The 20057-nt window shown below is 46.0% G+C and overlaps 1 protein-coding gene across 6 annotated transcripts in view; it reads left to right on the top strand.

Annotated features, from left to right (window-relative positions):
- The window catches only part of TPST2 (tyrosylprotein sulfotransferase 2), a 366385-nt gene that overhangs the window by 277843 nt on the left and 68485 nt on the right, over positions 1–20057 (top strand). For all 6 annotated transcript variants that reach the window (XM_085633284.1, XM_085633283.1, XM_085633286.1 and 3 more), the window contains one exon: positions 10296–10494. In XM_085633284.1, the coding sequence (XP_085489410.1) occupies positions 10296–10494 (199 nt within the window). The remainder of the gene's footprint in view (positions 1–10295; positions 10495–20057) is intronic.

Below are 20057 nucleotides of genomic sequence, written 5' to 3'. Positions count from 1 at the left end.
CAAAGTGCCATGTTGTGCATTGCCATGCACACCATGGCTGGCACCGCGCAGTGCCTGCCACCTTGTGCATGGCAGTGTAGGGGGGTACCATAGGTACACCCCAAGTGCAGCTCCCCACCCCCCCGGGGGCCCGCAACGGGCCCCCAAAGCAATTCCCCACCAGCCGTTCATTGGTGGCATCGCCACCATGGAAAGGCCTTTGAAACAGACATCCTAATAGGGATGGCGGTGCCTGCTGGACACCGGCACCATATTAAGGCCCAATTCCGCCTGACCGTCAATCACAACAATTGCCGACCAGCAGCAAAGCGGCAGAAGCACTTTGCGTCCGCCACGATACCCCGCCATTATAATATGGCGGGGGTAAATCGGGTTGGGATGGCGGGCGGATCGCCACCGCCGGGCTGGTGGCGGCGATCCGCCTGCCATCCTAATCACCCCCTAGATGTGTTGGAATTTGCTTAATTTGAAAAATGACATAAATAAAACAGTTGGATCTATTTGTATATTTTTAGAGAGAGAAGAGGAGATATGGCATTATGTACCTAACCTGTAAATTGCAAGAAGATCAGTGATTGATTAATAGATGTAGAGATAGATTTACAGTTTTGTTGCACATTCTTCTTTCCAATTGACTAATTCCTGTTTTTTCAAGTAGACGCTGCTATTCTGTGTCGCGGTGTATACATTCAATATGCAGAATTTATACAAAAAGCACCATTTGCACTTCGGTAAAAATATGAAAACAAAAGTAATGTAAGGGCAGTGGATTCACATTGCTTCAAATATGCGTGTTGCTGGCCCAATTAATTTTATTTTACTTTGTGCTTAATATTGTAATAACTGTATTAGGTGTGCTGGTTTTCCACAGCGGTTGCCACTATTTACTGTGTAACTGTTTAACTACCACCTTTGACAGCTCAATAAGGCTACTATGTTTATGTACTGTGGCCTTTGGCCTCACAGGGCCTTATCTTCAGGGGGCACCTTTATCCTTTCTAACAATGTAAATTATATCTAAATATATGTTTGAGCTTGTACAACAGCTGCCTTAAGTGTACTTTTCCAATCTGTTCTCTGCACTCCCGTTGTCACTCCTGTCTACAGATTTTGTTGTTTCAAGTTTTCCAGTACAATATTTCTCTGTTGTACACTTTATTGCATTGTGGTCTTTTTCTTTTAAGTTTGTGCAAATTAAAATCATCAATCTGAAAGTACCTCTGCGCGTTGATAGGTGGCATCGGTCGACACCGCATTCGTCGTTGGCGTCGTGGTCGCTGGAATGACGTTGCGGTATCTACTTAGATGCCACCCTCGCATGCTGACATCAGTTCTTTCTTTTTCCACGCCAGCCAGCGCAGATCCGGAGAGAGCGGTACCTAGAGTCACTTTTTGACTCCTTTTTTGCGACTTTTGTCAGCACCTTTTTCTGAGTCGATCGACTCCTGGTGCATGGAGGGATGTAACGTTGGACCGGCTTCAAGGCTTGCAACTCCTGTCGCAAATTGATGTCGGTCACGGACCCGCACCTCGTGTCCCTTTAGTACCTGGAGCTGGACCATGACCCGAAGTCGTGCTCCGACTGCGGGAGCAGTCCCAAAAGCTTCTCAAGGCCTGGCAGTCTGCTCCACACCTTTTCGAGGTCCCGGTGGAGAGGGAGGTCGCGGGACCGTTCGTGTAAACACCACCACTCGTCATCAAAGTCTTCGTCTTCTGGTAAGTGGAAGCACAAGAAGAATGCGCAGAAGCATCATTTATTCGGGTTCTCTCCATCTGTCAGCCGACACGGAAGCAGACAGGAAGCGGTCGGTAATTTTCCAGTTCCGCCTACGGAGCCTGTGGGTTTGACTCCGGCCTTCCCTCCCTTTCCGGGAGCTGGAGCCACCCCTTCCCAGCTTCGTACCTTTTACGAAGCCTTACATTCCATCTTCGGGCAGCCTGACTCCGCTGGCGCACCCTCGGGCCCCGCCGACTCCTTTGGGGGCTCTAGGCCTTCGAAACCGGTAGCTTCAGCGCCGCAGGGCCCCCAAGGATCCAGGCCTGGATCCGGATCGGCGGTGGTCGACCTCGTGACACCTCCGGCTCCGAATCCAGTGACGACACCTCCGACGCCAGTTGTGTCCCCAGCCGGCGTCGGCCCCGGCCTCCCCCTGATGAGAACACAGAGCAGGACCGACGTCGTCTGAACAGGCCAGTACCTTTGTACCTCTGTTCTCTCCTGATGTTTCCTACCGCCCTGAGTGCCTACCAGGAGAGAATGAAGAGGACTGGGTGGGGTTTGTGGACCCGCATGCCGGCCAGTTGGAGAAACCGGACTGGAAAGAGGAGTTGGGTAATGCTATTGGTCTGTACACCTCCCCAGATCTTGGCATGCTTTCTCCCCCTACCGTGTCTACGGAGGAAGGTGCATCTTACGCAGTGGTGGTGTTTAGGGCGGCTGATGCCCTAAACCTCGAGCTTCCTATGGTGGCGGTCAGGACTTTACCTCCTGACCGAGGAGCTTCAGCCGGCAGCGGCTTCTTTGGAGCCCTTGCTGCCGTTCAATGAGGCCCTTACAGACATCCTTTTGGGCACCTGGTCCAAGCCCATCACAGGGGATCCTGTGGATAGGATGATTGCCCAACGCCACTGCCCGGCCCCGGGCGACCCCATTTTCCTCTCACCATCCCACCCCTGAGAGCTTGGTAGTCCAAGCCTCAACTTCCAAGGGCGCATTACCTAAAACACCACCTGATAGGGAATCCAAGAAGCTGAACCACCTTGGAAAGAAGATGTTTTCTTCCTCCAGCTTGGGACTGGGGTCGGTGAACACCACATGTCTATTGGGCTGTTCTTCCTACTCCATGTGGGACACGGTTGTGCAGGTGCTGCAACAGTGCCCGTAGGAGGCCCGGGCCGTGCTCGCCCGTGCAGTTGCTGAAGGGAGAGACGCAGCAAAGTTCACCATCAGATGTGGGCTGGTCACTGGCGATTCACTAGGCAGGACGATTTCCACCTCGGTAGCCCTTAGACGCTATGCCTGGTTGAGGTCTACTGGCTTCTCGTGTGATGTCCAAGCTACCCTTTTGGACATGCCCTTTGATAGCCGTCGCTTGTTTGGAGACAAGGTGGACAATGCACTTGAGCGCTTTAAGGACTCCAGGGCTACGGCCAGGTCCTTGGCCCTCGCATCCACCTCCTATCCAGCGCAGTCTGCCTTTTCGTGGCTACGGAAGGGGTGCCCCGCCACGTTCCACCCAGAGCCACAGGCCTGTGCAAGCTGTCCAGCTTCTGCGCGGCTGGGGATGTGGGACCCACATTCGTGGGTCTGGGGGAGGGCCAGTCCACCAGCACTCCCATCTGCAGCAGCCTTCAAGCCCTCCTAGTCTGAACTTTCAGGGCCATCTTTTGCCAGTGAGCGGCAGGATCCGCCATCACCTCCCCCCACTGGCTCAACATCACGTCGCACAGATGGGTTTTGCAGATAGTCCAAAGGGGCTACTCCCTCCCCTTCGAGACTGCCCCTCCATCCATGCCACCTCAGACCCATCTCATGTCAGAGGATCACTTGGCCCTTCTCCAACAGGAAGTTATGGCTCTCTTGGCCAAGGGAGCCATCAAGCTCGTTCCTGCCCCAGAAGTAGGTTGTGGTTGTTATTCCCACTACTTTCTGGTCCCCAAGAAGGACAAGGGCCTGCGTCCTATCTTGGATCTTCGGAACGTCAATCGCTTCCTCCGGAAGGAGAAGTTAAAAATGCTGACCCATGGCTCTCCAGACTGGATGGTAGCGTTGGACTTGCAGGACGCTTACTTTCACATCCCCGTCCTGCCGTCCCACCGGCGTTGCCTACGGTTCATGGTAGACCACAAGCTCTTTCAGTTTACCGTGCTCCCTTTTGGCCTTACCAGTGCCCCTTGGGTGTTCACGAAAGTGATGGCGGTGGTCGCAGGTCATCTGAGAAGATCAGGGGTTCCAGTCTTCCCCTTTCTCGACGACTGGCTGTTGAAGGTGGGCTTGCTTCTCCCACCTCCAGTCTACGGCTGACCTCCTGCCTTCGCTGGGGTTCATCATTAATGTGCCAAAGTCACATCTGATTCTCTCTCAGAAGCTCCTTTTCATCACAACAGTTCTGGACACAGAGCAGTTTCGGGCTTACCCTCCCAAGCAGCGAGTCCAGGATATTCGGGCTATGATTCTGATCTTTCAGCCTCTATCCCGGGTTTCGGTCAGAATGACTCTGCGGCTGCTGGGCCTCATGGCCTCCTGCAACCTGCTGGTGGACTATGCCAGGTGGCATGTGTGGGCTCTGCAGTGGGACCTGAAGTTCCAGTGGGCACAGTATTGGGGGAATCTTTCCGATTGCGTCCAGATCTTAGAGGGCACTGCACACCAACTACAGTGGTGGCTAACGAACCGTGATTCGGTCAACGGCATATCCCTCTCCTTCCCCCAGCCAGAGTTCACAGTGGTGACAGATTCATCACTGCTGGGATGAGGCGGTCATCAGAGGCCTCTGGTCTCCGGCGGAGTCCGAGCTCTATATCGATCTTCGAGGTTTGGGCGATTCGTCTTGCACTAAAGGCATTCCGCCCCTCTCTCCACGGAAGAGTGGTGCAGGTGTTCACGGACAGCACCACCGCCATGTGGTACTAAAACAAACAGGGTGGGGAGGGGTCGTGGACCCTATGTCTGGAGGCTCTCGCCCTTTGGACATGGCTGGAACATCAGGCCAGACCAACTCAGTCGCGGGTGCATGATGGATCACGAATGGCGTCTTCACTCGTAGGTGGTGCAAGGTCTCTTTCAGCAGTGGGAGAGCCTTGGTTAGATCTATTCGCCTTCGAGGAGAACGCGCAATGTCAGTAGTTGGAATTTCCAAGGCTGCAGTCGCTAGGCGACGCTTTTTGGCGTGAGTGGAGTTGCGGTCTTTTATACGCCTTTCTGCCTAAACCACTGCTGTCCAGAGTGCTGAAGATCAAGCGCGACTGGGCCCAAGTCAGTCTTGTGGCTTCGGTTTGGGCGCAAAGAGTCTGGTATCCTGAGCTTTTACACATTACCATCGATCCTCCGATCAGACTGCCTCTTCGGGAGGATCTTCTGTCGCAGCAGCAGGGGACTGTCCTCCACCAGAACCTGTCCAGCCTCCACCTTCTTGCGTGGAGATTGAGCGGCAGCCGTTGACAGCTTTCAACCTTCCTCCTGAAGTCTGTGATGTTATCTTGGCGGCCAGGCATCCCTCCACTAAAACGGTATACGCCTATAGATGGAACAAGTTTGTGGCATGGTGCGCAGCAAATGCTGTGGATCTCCTTTCTGTCCCCCTTTTTGAAGTTCTTCTCTTCATTCTTTCTTTGGCCCAGTAGGGCTCTGCTCTGGGTGCTCTGAAAGGCTATTTTTCGGCCATTTCGGGCTTCCTTTGGCTGCCTGATCAGCCCTCTCTTTTCAAGTCCCCCTATTGTAAATCGCTTCCTTAAGGGCATTACTCACTTGTTTCCGCCAACTCCTTTCGTGATGCCCCAGTGGGACTTGAACCTAGTTCTTACTTATCTTATGTGTGCTCCTTTCGAGCCGCTCCATGACTGTTCTCTCAGACTCTTAACCCTCAAAACTGCCTTTCTGGTTGCCATCACCTCTGCTCGCAGGGTGAGTGAGCAACAGGCCCTTTCTTCTAAGCCTCCTTTCCTGGCTGTTCATCCGGACAAGGTTGTCCTCCGCACTAGGCCTTCTTTTCTTCCCAAAGTGGTTACCTCTTTCCATATAGGACAGACCATCACTTTGCCCACCTTTTTCCTGCCTCCGCATCTTTCTAAAGCGGAAAAGAGGCTCCACTGTCTGGATCCAAAACTTGTGCTTTCCTTCCATCTTGATACGCATAAAACAAATCCCGGTGGATGACCAGCTCTTTGTCGGTTATGTTGGCACCAAGAAAGGTTGGCCCGTGCAAAAACGAACAATCTCCCGATGGATCGTTCTTTGCATCAAAATCTGCTATTCCTTAGCGAAAAAGGAACCTCCAGTGGGGTCGCGTGCCCATTCCACCAGGGCGACGGCAGCCACTACTGCTTTGGGACGTGGAGTCCCCCTTCTTGACATCTGCCAGGCAGCTACGTGGGCTTCTCTGCACACGTTTACCAAGCACTACTTCCTGGACAGCCAAGTCCGGAGAGACGGCTTCTTCGGCCATTCAGTTCTCCAGGACTTTCTGGTGTGAACTTGGTTTGCAGACCCACCACCAGGGTTGGTATTGCTGGGGTATCTATTCTAAGATGAGGAATCCATAACTAATTGTCTCTTTCAGATGAACAAGTTACTTACCTTCGGTAACAATATATCTGTAAGAGACCTAGATTAGCTATGGATTACTCAACACCCCACCGATCCTCCCATTCTGCGAACTGATTTCTAGAGTTAGGGACTTCCCTTTCAGGGCCCTAGTTTTTGTACACCAGTGGTCAGTGTCTTGCATGGCTCTGCGCTTCTGGCGTGGAATATCGTGTAAAGAACTGACTGGGCGGCGTTTAAGTAGATACTACGACGTCATTCCGGCGACCACGACACCAATGACTAACGCGGAGTCGACTGACTCCACCTATCGACGCGCAGAGGTACTGCTGTGGAAAAAAATCTCTGGATCCAGTCTGACGCCTGGGTGTAATTCTAAGGTGAGGAATCAATAACTAATCTATGTCTCTGACAGATATATCGTTACCGAAGGTAACTTGTTCGATAATCTATTCTCTAAAAGCCTTCAGTTTGACTGCCATTAATAAATGTAGGCTTTTAAAGGTGTCGAAGTCTACTTGAAATTTACTGACAAAGTTCTTAAGTAGCAGTCACTTGAGCCTAGACATGGTTAAAAGATTGCAAGTAGTTGGTACTGATAGATGAAAGGAACATTGGCGCCTTACTTTTTCATTTTTCAAAGTTCATCTCGGCAGTGAACAGAAACAACAAAATTGCATCCATATCATCTTTTTGTGTTAAGACCAGATGTTCATTTACAAAACAAAGAAAACTTGGTTTTGTACCAAATATATCCGTTTTAAAAATTATTTTAAGTAGAAAGATATTTATTTTTTCATGTTCTAAAATATTTTCTACTACACAATTCCCAATAACCATATACAAACTAAACTTTCAAAAAGTAGTTGGAACACTATAAACTGAGGCTAATCTATGGACTAATTTTACTATAAATGCAAAATAGAGACTTTCATTTGATAAGTCTGTCTTTTTGTGTTATAAACATGACCACATTAGAGGCAGGAAAAGATTTGAATCCATTATCTTTAAGTGACGTTAATGATACACTGACTTTAATTTTATGGGTTTCCGTAGTAGCGTGGTTCAACACCCCATCAGGGGTAACAAGCCCTATATAAATACGAACCTTTTTTTAGGTCTCGCCTGAGACTGCGCATGCTGTCTCTTCGAGACATTTAGTAAGTGGCTTTTAAAAGTGCCACCAGAGGCTTTTGGTGGCCTAAAGCTTGAGTGCACGTGAGCGTGCACGCCCGCAGCCGCCATCTGCCTTTCTGTCATGGCTCATTAAGCCTCCTCCACCCCCTTGCTGTCTGCTCTCACTACCCCCCTCCCTTCTCCCCCTCCCTCCTCGTTAGCTTGTTATTCTTAACTTCGGAAGCATCTGATGTGAATTCTGCAAGGAGCAATTCACTTCCGACTAAGCCAATGCCGCCTCAGACAGTAGACATTTTCGGGTGCTTGTGGTGTGTTTCTTTTCGTCGCATTTGGCATATAATCACTGTATGTAACGTTACACCACTAAGCACTCTTAGTTCTTTTTCACTATACGGTAAATTGTTGCACAGTGCCCGTTTTTTATTTAATTATTTAATTCTTTCATTTGTTACAATTAGCGTCCAGTTGTATTAACTTTCTCCACCCCTGCTTAGCTGTTTTCACACTAGTTGCCCCGTCTACTGTTGGGGTTTCCGTTTGGACTACATGCAGTTGGGACGAGTTTGTGGGGTTACATTGCGCGTCAGCCTGTCCATGCAAGCCACTGTGCTTTACCTATGGGATTCCCTTAACCAGCACTGCGCTGTGATTAGGCCATAAGCCCTATCTTTCATTGAGATCGCACTCGCATCTCACCATCTTAATGGCGTTTAGCTCCCACGCGCGTCTCCTTCACATTTTTTATTCCCCCACTGCGCCGCCACTCTCATTTCTTTACTTCTTTCACTGTCCTCGGAACCTCTCCCGTTTCGGCATCGAATATCTATCCACGATTTGGGGCATTGTCGTGATTATGCATGTCATGCTCTGCAGCAAAATTACAGTTAATCAGTTTGCACTGTCATTATATTTCACGTTCACCGTAAAACACACACATCTCGTGACTCCTAACGTAATGCAACTCAGTTACTTGCCTATAAAGCTGCTACTTGCACGTAGCCTGGTCTGTGCCCGTGTCTTCTTTGCTGCCTGCAACCACTACGGGACTTGGTGATGACATATATTTCCCCACATTTCATGATTTTCATAGTGACGTGACAAAGATTGCAAGCTTTTGTGAAGCTGCAACAAATTTCATAGACTTTTGCAAAATATACCTTTCTGTGCAATTTGCATGGCCTCATTCAAAATATAGAACCATCTTCATAGTCCGTGAAGAGGGTGGCCTCAGCAGAACAGGAATATATGTTTGCTATATATGAATGCACACATGTATAATCAGATCAGACTCTTTATTTCCAAGAAATGCATTCTTACAGAAATATTGCACATTATTCAATTCATTGACATAAGCAATTACAAATATCATAAAAATCTACAATAAATACAAATTAATTAAATCAATACAGCGCACACAGAACACCAACCTAAAACAAATATAAAATGGTATAAAAATTAACATATCTTAAAATTAATTGAGCGATCTGCAGCCCATTATCCCACACGTATCAAAATGTTTGAAAGCGCAACAGTTTAACCAACACATGCAAAGCTCATTCCATCAGTTAAGGCTACAAGAGAGCATTATACAGGCCTACATAACATAAACCGGCAGAGAGAAAATCCATTTAAAACAAGCATTGGCATGGCCAATAGGTCTCGATTTTGGGACCTTATAAGTATTTAGTTATGCAGCACAATATCCTTGGTGCAACAACATCCATCAACCGTTGCATGGCTAAACACGTATAAGGTACAAAGTTTAGCCATGCAACAGCTGATGTTGTTGCACCAAGGATATTGTGCTGCAAAACTAAATACTTATAAGGTCCCAAAAGCGAGACCTGTTGGCTATGCCAATGCTTGTCCTCTTCTATCCTTCTGCTATCTTTCCGAATCCAAATAACTGACTAACCTATCCACCACTTAAAGTTTACTAGCATGTTTCACTATACTAATTCAACACTAATCCTCTATGGGTCCCGGAGTAGCGTGCTACTCGCCGAAGAAAGCGCTTAGACGCCTCGTCACGGATAGTAAGCACTGTACAAAACCAATTACAATACAATAGCATCTGTAAGTTGAGCTTCTATTTTGTAAAATGGCTACATGCCCATACAGGTTCCAAGATTGAGATTGTTGTCGGAATCTAGACATTTATTGCCACATGCTGTGGAAAATCTGCCAGTATGGGATATTTTCAACAGTACGAATTCAAGGAGTAGGTTTTGAAATAGGAGTGTTTCTAGGTGATTTGCATGATATTAGTTAGGCTTCGAACATCTTGGGTAATTGTACCCCTCCCCAGATGTTTTAAGCTCAGTAAAGGACTTTGAGTTAGTGCCACCAAAGGCTGCCATTCATGTGTTAATTGTCTGAAGGGGACGCAAACGACCTCATATTTCTTTGGTCTGTATGGAAAGTTGTTTCTCCACAAGCAAAATTATTTTGCTATTGGAGAAAAATGCTAACCTATATCAATAAACCGTTTGATTAGCCAAGCCCAGCAGATATGCTGCTTACTGACAATTTTTTTCTTCTTATAGTGAGCCGTATACTTCCGACAGATACAACTGTGGAGTAAAGGATTTCTGTACTCTGCCCAAGTTTCCAGTTGCGCTGTCCTAATATGTTCAGACAAGTGGCTTCAACAGTGATGTGCCACAAGAATGCACAGTACTATTGGTGCTGTCTAATAGGGAGAGGAATTTTAAGTCAAGAAATTCTAGAAAGGCACACTGATAAATGAAAATAATAAAAGTCACCGTTACCATGAATGAAGCATAATGTCCCCTCCTACTTCATGTTTGTGATTTCTCCATACCTCTTTTGTCATGCTCTGCTCAAATACTGTCAATGGAATGTACGCACTACATTGATCTCAATGATTTTCTAGGATAGAAAGATCAACCGATCAAGTTATCAAGCCGGTGAATTTGGAAGCATTGTCGAAATGGGTTGGGCACTTACCAAATGACGTCGTTCTGGAGATGCCTCAAATAGCACCAATGCTTGCTCGACTTGGTTATGACCCATTGGCCAACCCGCCAAGTTATGGAAACCCTGATCCTTTGGTGGTCAATAACACTAACCGGGTAAGTATTACAGTTGCCAAAGTACATATTTTAATCTGTATGAAGTGCTTTATTTTTCTCAAGTTCACGAAATGTGGCTTTATTTTTGTTTATATAATGAACAGTTCCTATAAGCTGTTCAAGGAATTTACAGAGATGGATATTCTGCTGAGGAGAAAAATATGGGCCACGAAGAGGCAGTAAAAGTGTTACCAGCAATAGGTAATAACTGATGCAATATGCAGAAGTTTAGTGTAAATAATTGTAGCACATTAAAAGACTGCATTATGTCGTAGGAGGAAAGATAAACCAAAACTAACCAGAAGACATAGGCCTTCCTAATAAAGCTATGTGTTGGTTTGAGATTCTTTATTGTAGTGTGGGGAGGTGTAAAGTGGTTTTGAAATCGATGTTTCTGTTACTGAAATGTGAACGGTCTCTCCATTGACATTTGAAAATTTGATGGAATTCTCATAACATGCAGCATATCTCTTGATAGGTCTAGAGAGATCCATGGCAGCCGTAGATGCTTAAGTTTAAACAATATAACATGATCACCTTTTCAACATTCTGTGGCATGGAGGGCGATTCAGGTGTGGTAATTTCATATTGGGTTGGTTGCATGCAGTGCAAGACACTAATCTAGAAGATCTAAGCATGGGAATTGGGACCCCTCCCAAGAAGTATTTGCTAAGTGTATGCTCAGTTTTGAAACTCTGGTATACAGCCACAACTGCTTATGTTTGTCTAGAAGGTACTTTGAGTAGTCCAAGTGAAAAGGGGCATGCTCTACAACAGTGGGAACACGGTCTAAAGTACCTCAACTAATGCAGTTAGTACTTGTCATTTAATGTCCATACCTAACAGCTTTTTCAAAGTTACAATTTGGTAGCAAATCACAACTAAGGTACTAGGTTTCAAGTGCAAACATTGTGTTGAAATGTACCAGTACTTGATTTCAGCAGAGAGACACGTTGAATTCAGTGACCTAAGAGAAGTTGAATTATCTAGACCGAGTACCTCACATGCTACTGTTTTCAGGTCTCGGCTGCTGACCAAACCTGCTGTTTCCAATGTACATTGAGTGTGCTTTGGTTCGTCTCCTTGCTCATGATTGGATGTTCTTGCTTGTCTATCTCAGTTATCTCCTCTTGGCTTAATGGATTATCCCCCTGTTTTTGTGTTTGTCCCTTCCAGGACCACATAAGTCTCACAGTGTTCTGATTGGTTGACATGTACCCTAATGCGAAGATTGATTGATTGCATTCAGGGAATTATTTCTTCTTTATGCATGCCACATGCGTGCATGTGTTTTCTTGCTCTGCCCCAGTATGTAATATCCCCCTTATTTTTGCTCCTGCCCCCTCGATTTCCATGTTGCTTTGCAGCCCCAGCCCTCATCTCACCCTTGCTATCCATATTGCTGCTTAAACCATCCCTCCCCCTACCTTATTTATTGTACCATGGCCTTCCCCGGTTGTCATCCCTTATCCCCGCCCAGTCCCCATTTTTTTAGGTCGAGCATTCGAGATCTCTTGTATATACTTTAGTATATATTTGTATGTAAATGTACTTTGTGGGCTCTGGAGATTAGCCCTAGGATTTGTCTGCTTCCGCTTAGGGACTTTTTTCTGTTCAACTGCCTCTATTCAACTTTCTTGATGGAAAACGACCCGCAGAGGTCAGAAAAATACCAATCACTTTATCATTCTCTAGATTCCAGTCCATAGAAATTGTCTTCCATGAGCACTTTTAGACAATAATATTTTTTTCGAATCTTATATTTTCAGTATATGACCACCGAAGGTCCTGATTTAATATTAAAAATAGAGCTTTGGACTATACCATTTCCAGCTGAAAGGCCATATTTTCCCCATGTGTTCCCATACCTGGTGTGTCACGCAGTTTGGTGCTTACCTTCTTTCCATGTTAAAGAACAGTAGATGTTTTAGCACCCAGCCTAATGTGCTGCATAGTTAAATACATATAAGGTCCCAAAGGCGAAACTGATTGCATTGCAAATGTTTGTTGTAAAGGTGTTATCACTCATCGCAGTAGGCATCCACCGTAAAAAGAGTTTTGATTTCAAAATGGCTTCAACAAATGTACACGCATGGCAAACACAAAGAAATGAGTTCGTAATATTGGAACAAATGCATTCAAGCAATGCTGCCATAGATGTAACATCTTTTGGTTTGAATAGATGAATGCATTCTAAGATGGCCCCAGTGGATGCGTAGATTCGCTAGGGCCATTGTTCAAAGTTTTTTTTTTTCTCTCAAATATTTCAAATGCAGTCTGAGTGCATTTGTAATATTTGAACAAAGTATTATAAAATGGCGGTTGATCGTGCTTCTCTTCCAGGGGATACTCCTCAATAGTCATAAGCACTGAGTAGTCCCACCCAAGTGCGGGAACCCCGGAGCATTAACAATATGAACCCCGGAGCATTAACAATATATGCATATATAACCATTTCTATAGTAGATATATACACAGCCCCAAATTCAAAACTAGGCTCAAATATGCCAATAATGCATTGTATTTTTCACTTGAAAAAACATCTTATAAATCCCATTTCCAAGATATAGAGAACATGTCCTCTCAAAAAACACAACCTTTATTTTTTAGGGAAAAGGCAAGGTGATAGCAGGCAGATTAACCTAGAAGGATGCATATAGAACACTCAAAGAAAAAATTGGCGACCTCCAGACTCCCATCATGCCCCACAGGTGACAGTTAGGTCAGTTTTTTTCTGGCTCCTTCTGTGAGGATTCTGGAGCATTGAGCTAGTCAGTGTTTTTTTGTCACTAACTGGTCTTTACAAGTGAGATTTTCTGTCTTCACTCAACGTTTTAAGTACTTATTGTACTAGTTCGATCATTTTTTCTGACTTAACAGCTATTTTTCCTGTCAGAATGCCAGCTGTATTTAATGAGTGCCCTACCTGGGTGAAGAAGAAAATGGCTAAGTCAGATCCGTTTTTTTCTCATTATCAATATGGACTACGACGATGGGAGTACTCTCCTCCTTTTTTGATATCGAATCTATCTTTACTGTAAGATGCCCTGATTGGAAGTTATAGCTCAATCGAGATACCTATATATACTTGACTCATATTGTATGAGACCACACTCAGGTTTTACCCGAGGTGTGGCGCACGTTATATTTTGCCTGAACATCATCTTTACCCCTGAGGAAGTCGCTGGGCAATTTACCCAAGACGAAACACGTGTTGGCTATCGGCTACATCTGGCTATGACATGTATGCCAATGTGTTACTGTGAATTAATCCCAACTGGCTGTGAGGATAAGCCTTGAGAGAAAAGAGGAAAAAAAGAAAAATAAAGAAGAACATTATTTGATTATATTTTGGACTGAGATTTCTGATTGGATTTATTCTGATATTTGACAGTTGGATCCTTATTTGCTTTATGCTCGGGGACAATATTCTGTTTTGTAAGTCAGATCCGCACTCGGTCTTATTGTGTGCTTGCCATCTACACACAGGCCGATAAGTGCTACTACTGCCAGCAGTTGTAGAAGAGAACCCTTTGTGAAAGGAAGAAGATTAAGCTGCATGCCATGCAGGAGAGAGGAAAGGAGTCAGTAAGTGGCAGAGAAGGACATCCCTCTAAAGAGCCCTCCTCTCAAAGAAGACCAGAACACAAGAAAAAGGGAGAAAAACGACATTGGTCAAATTCGCCGTCGAGGGAACAGTCGGCGTAGAAAATACCACTGGTGCCAAGATGGACGTCGAAGACTGTATCGCCATCGAAGCAGACTCCAGGTATGGCTAAGACGTCTCACAGACTGACGTCAACACCCTCTCGCAGGCGGTCCGAGTCCGATTCGCCGACGATGGTTGAAGGCAGATGCTCCACGACACATCGCCAACCGGTGAGGTCGATAGCCTCTACACCAATGTCTATGCCACCACCGAGATCGAAGGTACCTAGAACATCAAGCCCGACGCAGAAGACTCCGGCGTCAGTAAGCATGGCTCATGGCTACTCGGGTGCTTCGTCGCCAACAACAGGGCAAGCATCGCCATCGAGGAGATCGACTTCGAGGAAATCGCCAGGAAGGAAGTCAACTTCGATGTCGAGAAGGTCATCTTCGACACCGAAGAGCTCACCGGCGAGGGGGTCGCCGTCGATGAGGTCGATGTCGAGACCTGTTTCCACCCATAGGTCTCCACCGGCAAAAAGACTGAACACATCGTTCACCAGTGTTGACGTCGTGGGATCCGTCGACATCGAGGGAGATCCATGATCTGACTGCAAAAGGCCTGACGTTGAGGAGTGCGTCATCCTCTCCGGAACTACAAATTGTTCGGGTCATGCCGGAGGGCTCTCTGGCTCCAGAGCACCATACGCCTCCTACTAACCTCTTAACGAGATGGTTAGAGAGTGTAAAAGTATGGAGGATGCGGAAAGTTACCCCTGGATCGGAGTATTCTCAGATATGTCCTCCTTCCCATTCTCCTGAAAGACAAGTACGACATTCCACTCCTCAGAAGTCTACAACATCAAGGAGACACAGATAAAGATCTACCCTTCGTCGATCTAGGTCAAAATCTAGACCTCGTTCACCTAGAGAGCGAAGACACAGGTCTCCTTCTTGGTCTTCAGAAACCACTTCTTTGAAGGCTGATTACTCTCCTACTCTGTCATCCACCCCTCCAACTAGAGTATCGCCAGTGGATGATATTGTCACATTCAATGAGGTACTGTGTAGAGGGGCTTCGAAGCTCAACATCGAAATGCCTACAGCTGCCCCCTCGACATCTGTGATTTTTGAGACTCTGCATCACAGGTCCTCCACTAGACCTCTTCTTCCTTTGGTGCCTGGGTTGCTAGAACCGGCTCTGCATACCCTCCTGACACGGGCCTCAGTGGGAGTAGGGCCTTCGAGGATGCTAAAGAAGTACAGAGCCCCAGAACAGTACCCTCTTTTTCTGCGGTCTGACCCACCACCAGACTCTGTAATTGTATCAGCAGCCAGGAAGGGTCACATGGGGGCTTCCTCATCTGCTGCTACCCATGACAAAGACTGCACAGCCATGGACTCCATTGGGAAGAGAATGTGCAACACCTCAGCCTCCTACATGAAGGTGGCCAGTGCCTCTGCTTTGCTAGGTCGATATGTCTGTTCACTGTGGGACTCTCTTTCACTTTTTACAGAAAAATTGCCAAAAGATCGGCAAGATTTTCAGGAGATTTTCTGCACGAAGGAGGTCTTGTGACGTATCAGGTCATCAGTGCAGAAGCTGATGCATCAGACCTTGCTGCCCATGATTATTCCCACGGCATCTGCGCTAGGAGATCCTCATGGCTGAGACTCACAGGCTTGAAACCAGAAGCCCAACATAGGATTCTCAACCTCTCTTTCAATGGATCATCCCTCTTTGGCTCTCATGCGGACGATGAGATGTCCAGGATGAAATCTGAAATGGACACTTTGAAGGCGGTTGGTCTGGAGAAAAGAAAGAATTTCAGAAATCGCTACCGACCCTACGATCGTAGTCAGTACAAGCAGAGGGTTCCAGACCCTCATTGGTTCTTGCAGCAACACCATGCGAGATCGCATTTCCACTAGTGACGGCCTTGTAGAGGAAGAGGGGGCCCTAGGTGTGAGAAGTTGGCCTGGTATATGCTGTCCACTAGTGATAGTGGGCTCCTTACACCAGTCCAAACAACCCTTATTGATGATTAGGTTTAAGACAACCTTTATTGAAAGCTATCCTGGTGGTAGCAATGGAGAGCAGCCTTCAGGATAAGTCTTGAAGGAGTGTAAAGCAGCTTGGTTTACCAGATTTTAACCTCTTGAATAACTAAATGAAAGGAGAACCACACAAGGTGTATGTATGTGTGTGTGTGTATATGTATATGTGTATGTGTATATATATATATATATATAATATATTCACCAAAAGTTCCCACGTTACTGGAGCCCAGGATCCTACAGAGCGGCCTCACAAAAAATGGGCACGGGGCAGCCCATCAATACATCACTGTCACCAAAGAGTAGTGAGGCCCTTTGCTGCAAATGCCGTTTATTTCTCAGGTACAGCAGCGCCATTTACATCTTCCATCCCATCTTCTAACGTTTCGGCTAACTGCCTTGCTCACAGAAGGAAATGAAATAATTTGCAGGTGTGCTGAGGCGCGCTTTTACAAAGATGCATCACGTGACTGAATTAAAACACTGCAAGTCCCAAAGTGCATTGTGGTAATGTCTCAAAGTTCAAACTGGAAGTCTCCGATAGTTTTTACCTTGGTGGTACTTTTCTCTTAAACACAAGCACTGATCTTGATTCGGGAAATACTGAAGTCAGTCAGGTGAGTAGAAACAATGTTAGAATGCTGTTGAAATACGGACTTGAAAAGCACACCACTCGCAGCATGATCATAGCAGGAAATAATCCTGAATGAATCTCTTCCTCGCGCCATCCTTTTTGCACCAATGGCATCACCTCAGTAGGTTAGGTGCGCGAGTGGATCAGGCACCTCAATTAATATTCACCAAAAGTTCCCACGTTACTGGAGCCCAGGATCCTACAGAGCGGCCTCACAAAAAAAGGGCACGGGGCAGCCCATCAATACATCACTGTCACCAAAGAGTAGTGAGGCCCTTTGCTGCAAATGCCGTTTATTTCTCAGGTACAGCAGCGCCATTTACATCTTCCATCCCATCTTCTAACGTTTCGGCTAACTGCCTTGCTCACAGAAGGAAATGAAATAATTTGCAGGTGTGCTGAGGCGCGCTTTTACAAAGATGCATCACGTGACTGAATTAAAACACTGCAAGTCCCAAAGTGCATTGTGGTAATGTCTCAAAGTTCAAACTGGAAGTCTCCGATAGTTTTTACCTTGGTGGTACTTTTCTCTTAAACACAAGCACTGATCTTGATTCGGGAAATACTGAAGTCAGTCAGGTGAGTAGAAACAATGTTAGAATGCTGTTGAAATACGGACTTGAAAAATATATATATAGCGCTCACTTCCCGTCTTTCCTCCCCTTCACTCGCGATCGGGTGCTCAATGGTGCGGTGACGGATGCCGCACGGATTAACGAATCCACAGCTCGTGGCACCAATGAATGTACCAAGCACTCACAGAAATGGTTTCCCCAAGGATTTTATTTGGGTTCTCTTACACGACAAGACTCGTTTCGGCTGCCGCCTTTGTCAATAGTGGCCGGCGCTGGCATGAGACACACTTAAATATCTAAGCACTGTTAGACACAAACAAAGGACACCAACCTAATCTGGTTTTTGGTGTCGGCCATTACTAAACATGTTGTTCGTTACAGCATAGCATGGGATGATATGCATAAATGTATATACATATGCATTAAACATTTACTCTGTGTTCTGCCCTGTATGGGCTTATTATACACATTATTTCTAATACCCAAAGAACCAAATTCTCTATTCTTGCCCTGAATGGGCCTAGGTTCATAATGCTGATAACTCTGCATGTTATAGGTAAGGATCAACACCCTCCGTATCTATACAGGTTGATGTATTTCCAAATCATAGTGTATTGCCAATTCCAATAGTTCACATAAAAAGCATATTTTTTCTCAGAAAGGAGCATTTTCAAAAGCAAACATTCACAAAATTAGCCTTACAAATGTACCGCCATCTCCTCACCACTGTTAAGACCTCCTGGTTTCTTAGTCTGGTTGTCAATAATATGTCTCGATTCTAATCTGCGTAGTTGTTGCTGTCTGTTACCCCCTCTTACACTCATGGGTACTTGATCAATACAATAGAAACTCAACAGATCCCTGTTGCTCTGGTGACACATCTCAAAGTGTCTAGCCACTGGGTAGGTGGCATCCTTGTTCTGTATTGCTCTGAGGTGTTGTAAAAACCTTATCTTGGTAGGGTGGATCGTACTCCCAATGTATCTTAAGCCACATGGGTACACCAGACAGTACACCGTGTGGCTAGTGTTACAGTTCATCAGGCTTTTAATTCTCTTGGGTTCCTTCATTCCTGGTGTTGTATATTCCAGCACCTTTTTAGGTCTCGCCTGACCCAGCGCATGCGCTGGTCTGGCGAGACTTATTGAGAGGGCTCCAAAAAACTGCTACCAGGCCAGCCTAGAGCTACAGTGCATGTGCGCGGGCGCGCGCTCCGTGCTTTACCACGATTACTATCGGTTTCACGGCCGCTTTGATGTTTGATCGTGATCGCGATCAATTTCACTTTCGCGGCCGCTTTGCATAGCCAATAGGTCTCGCTTTTGGGACCTTATAAGTATTTAGTTATGCAACTGTTGCATGGCTAAACACTTATAAGGTCCCAAAGGCGAGACCTATTGGCTATGCCAATGCTTGTTACTGTTCTTGCATGCCTTACACCTAAGGCATGGGTAAAACCCCGCCACTCTCCCAAAGGGTTGGACTCTATTTTCATTGCTGCAATGACTCTGAACTAGACTACTGCTTAAGGATCTTGCTCTCCTGAATGTCATTAGGGGTGCTTTTGACAGGTCCTTCCCTATTATCGGGTCTGACCTCAGAATGTGCCAATTCTTTGCAAAGATTCTTCTAATTACAGAGGCATCATCTGAGTAGTTTGTGATCATCCTAAGGTTATTGGCTTTGGCATCTTTTACTTTTTCTTTTGTTTTTTCTTTCTGTGCATTAAAGTCACAACCCGCTATCAGATCTTTTCTATGTTTCTTGTCTACTTTAGATTTCGCCTCTTCTAAGATCTCTCTGCAATAACCTCTGGCCTTCAGTCTATTTATGCTCTCTTTTGCTGCTATTTCAAAGTCACACGTACGTGTGCAGTTCCTCTTGATCCTTAGCAATTCGCCATACGGGATACTAGTAATAGTCTTCTCTGAATGGCAACTGCTAGCTTGTAACACAGAATTCCCTGCAGTCGGTTTCCTGTGCAGGGATGTGCATAGTCTTCCATCCGCAGGGAAGACCTTCAAGTCTAGGAAACTAACTGATGTTCTACTAACTTCACCTGTAAATCTGAGATTGAGATTGTTCATATTAAGGACTTCAATATACTCTCTGGCTGACTGTTCTGTACCCCTATAGATGATAAACAGATCGTCTATATATCTGCTCCAGCTTACGACCCTGCAAATCCAGGCCATATTCCTGTCTGCCCAGGCCACATGCTTCTCCCACCAGCCCACGAAAAGATTCGCGTAGCTGGGGGCGAAGCAGGTTCCTATTGCAGTGCCATGTATCTCTTTGAATAGTTGTTCCTGGAAAAGAAAAATGTTATTTCCCAAACAGAACTCCACAAATTCCAATAGCATTTTGTTATGCTCAGCTAGGGTCATTGATCTTGTCCCAAGAAACCATTTAACTGCTTCGATTCCCTGTAGATGATCGATGCTAGTATATAGACTTGATATATCGAGTGTAATCATTACGAAGTTCTCATCCCAAAGTAAATTCTCCATTTTAGTAAAAAAAATCTTTGGTGTCTCTGATATACGATGACAGTTCTTTCACAAAATCAAGAAGGGAATAGTCTACAAACCTTGACATGTGCTCTGTTAAACTTCCCAACGACGACACGATTGGGCGGCCTGGTGGAC

The sequence above is a fragment of the Triturus cristatus genome, chromosome 11 (genome assembly GCF_964204655.1).
Source record: "Triturus cristatus chromosome 11, aTriCri1.1, whole genome shotgun sequence".
NCBI lineage: Eukaryota > Metazoa > Chordata > Amphibia > Caudata > Salamandridae > Triturus > Triturus cristatus.
This window is presented reverse-complemented; position numbering and strand designations above follow the sequence as displayed.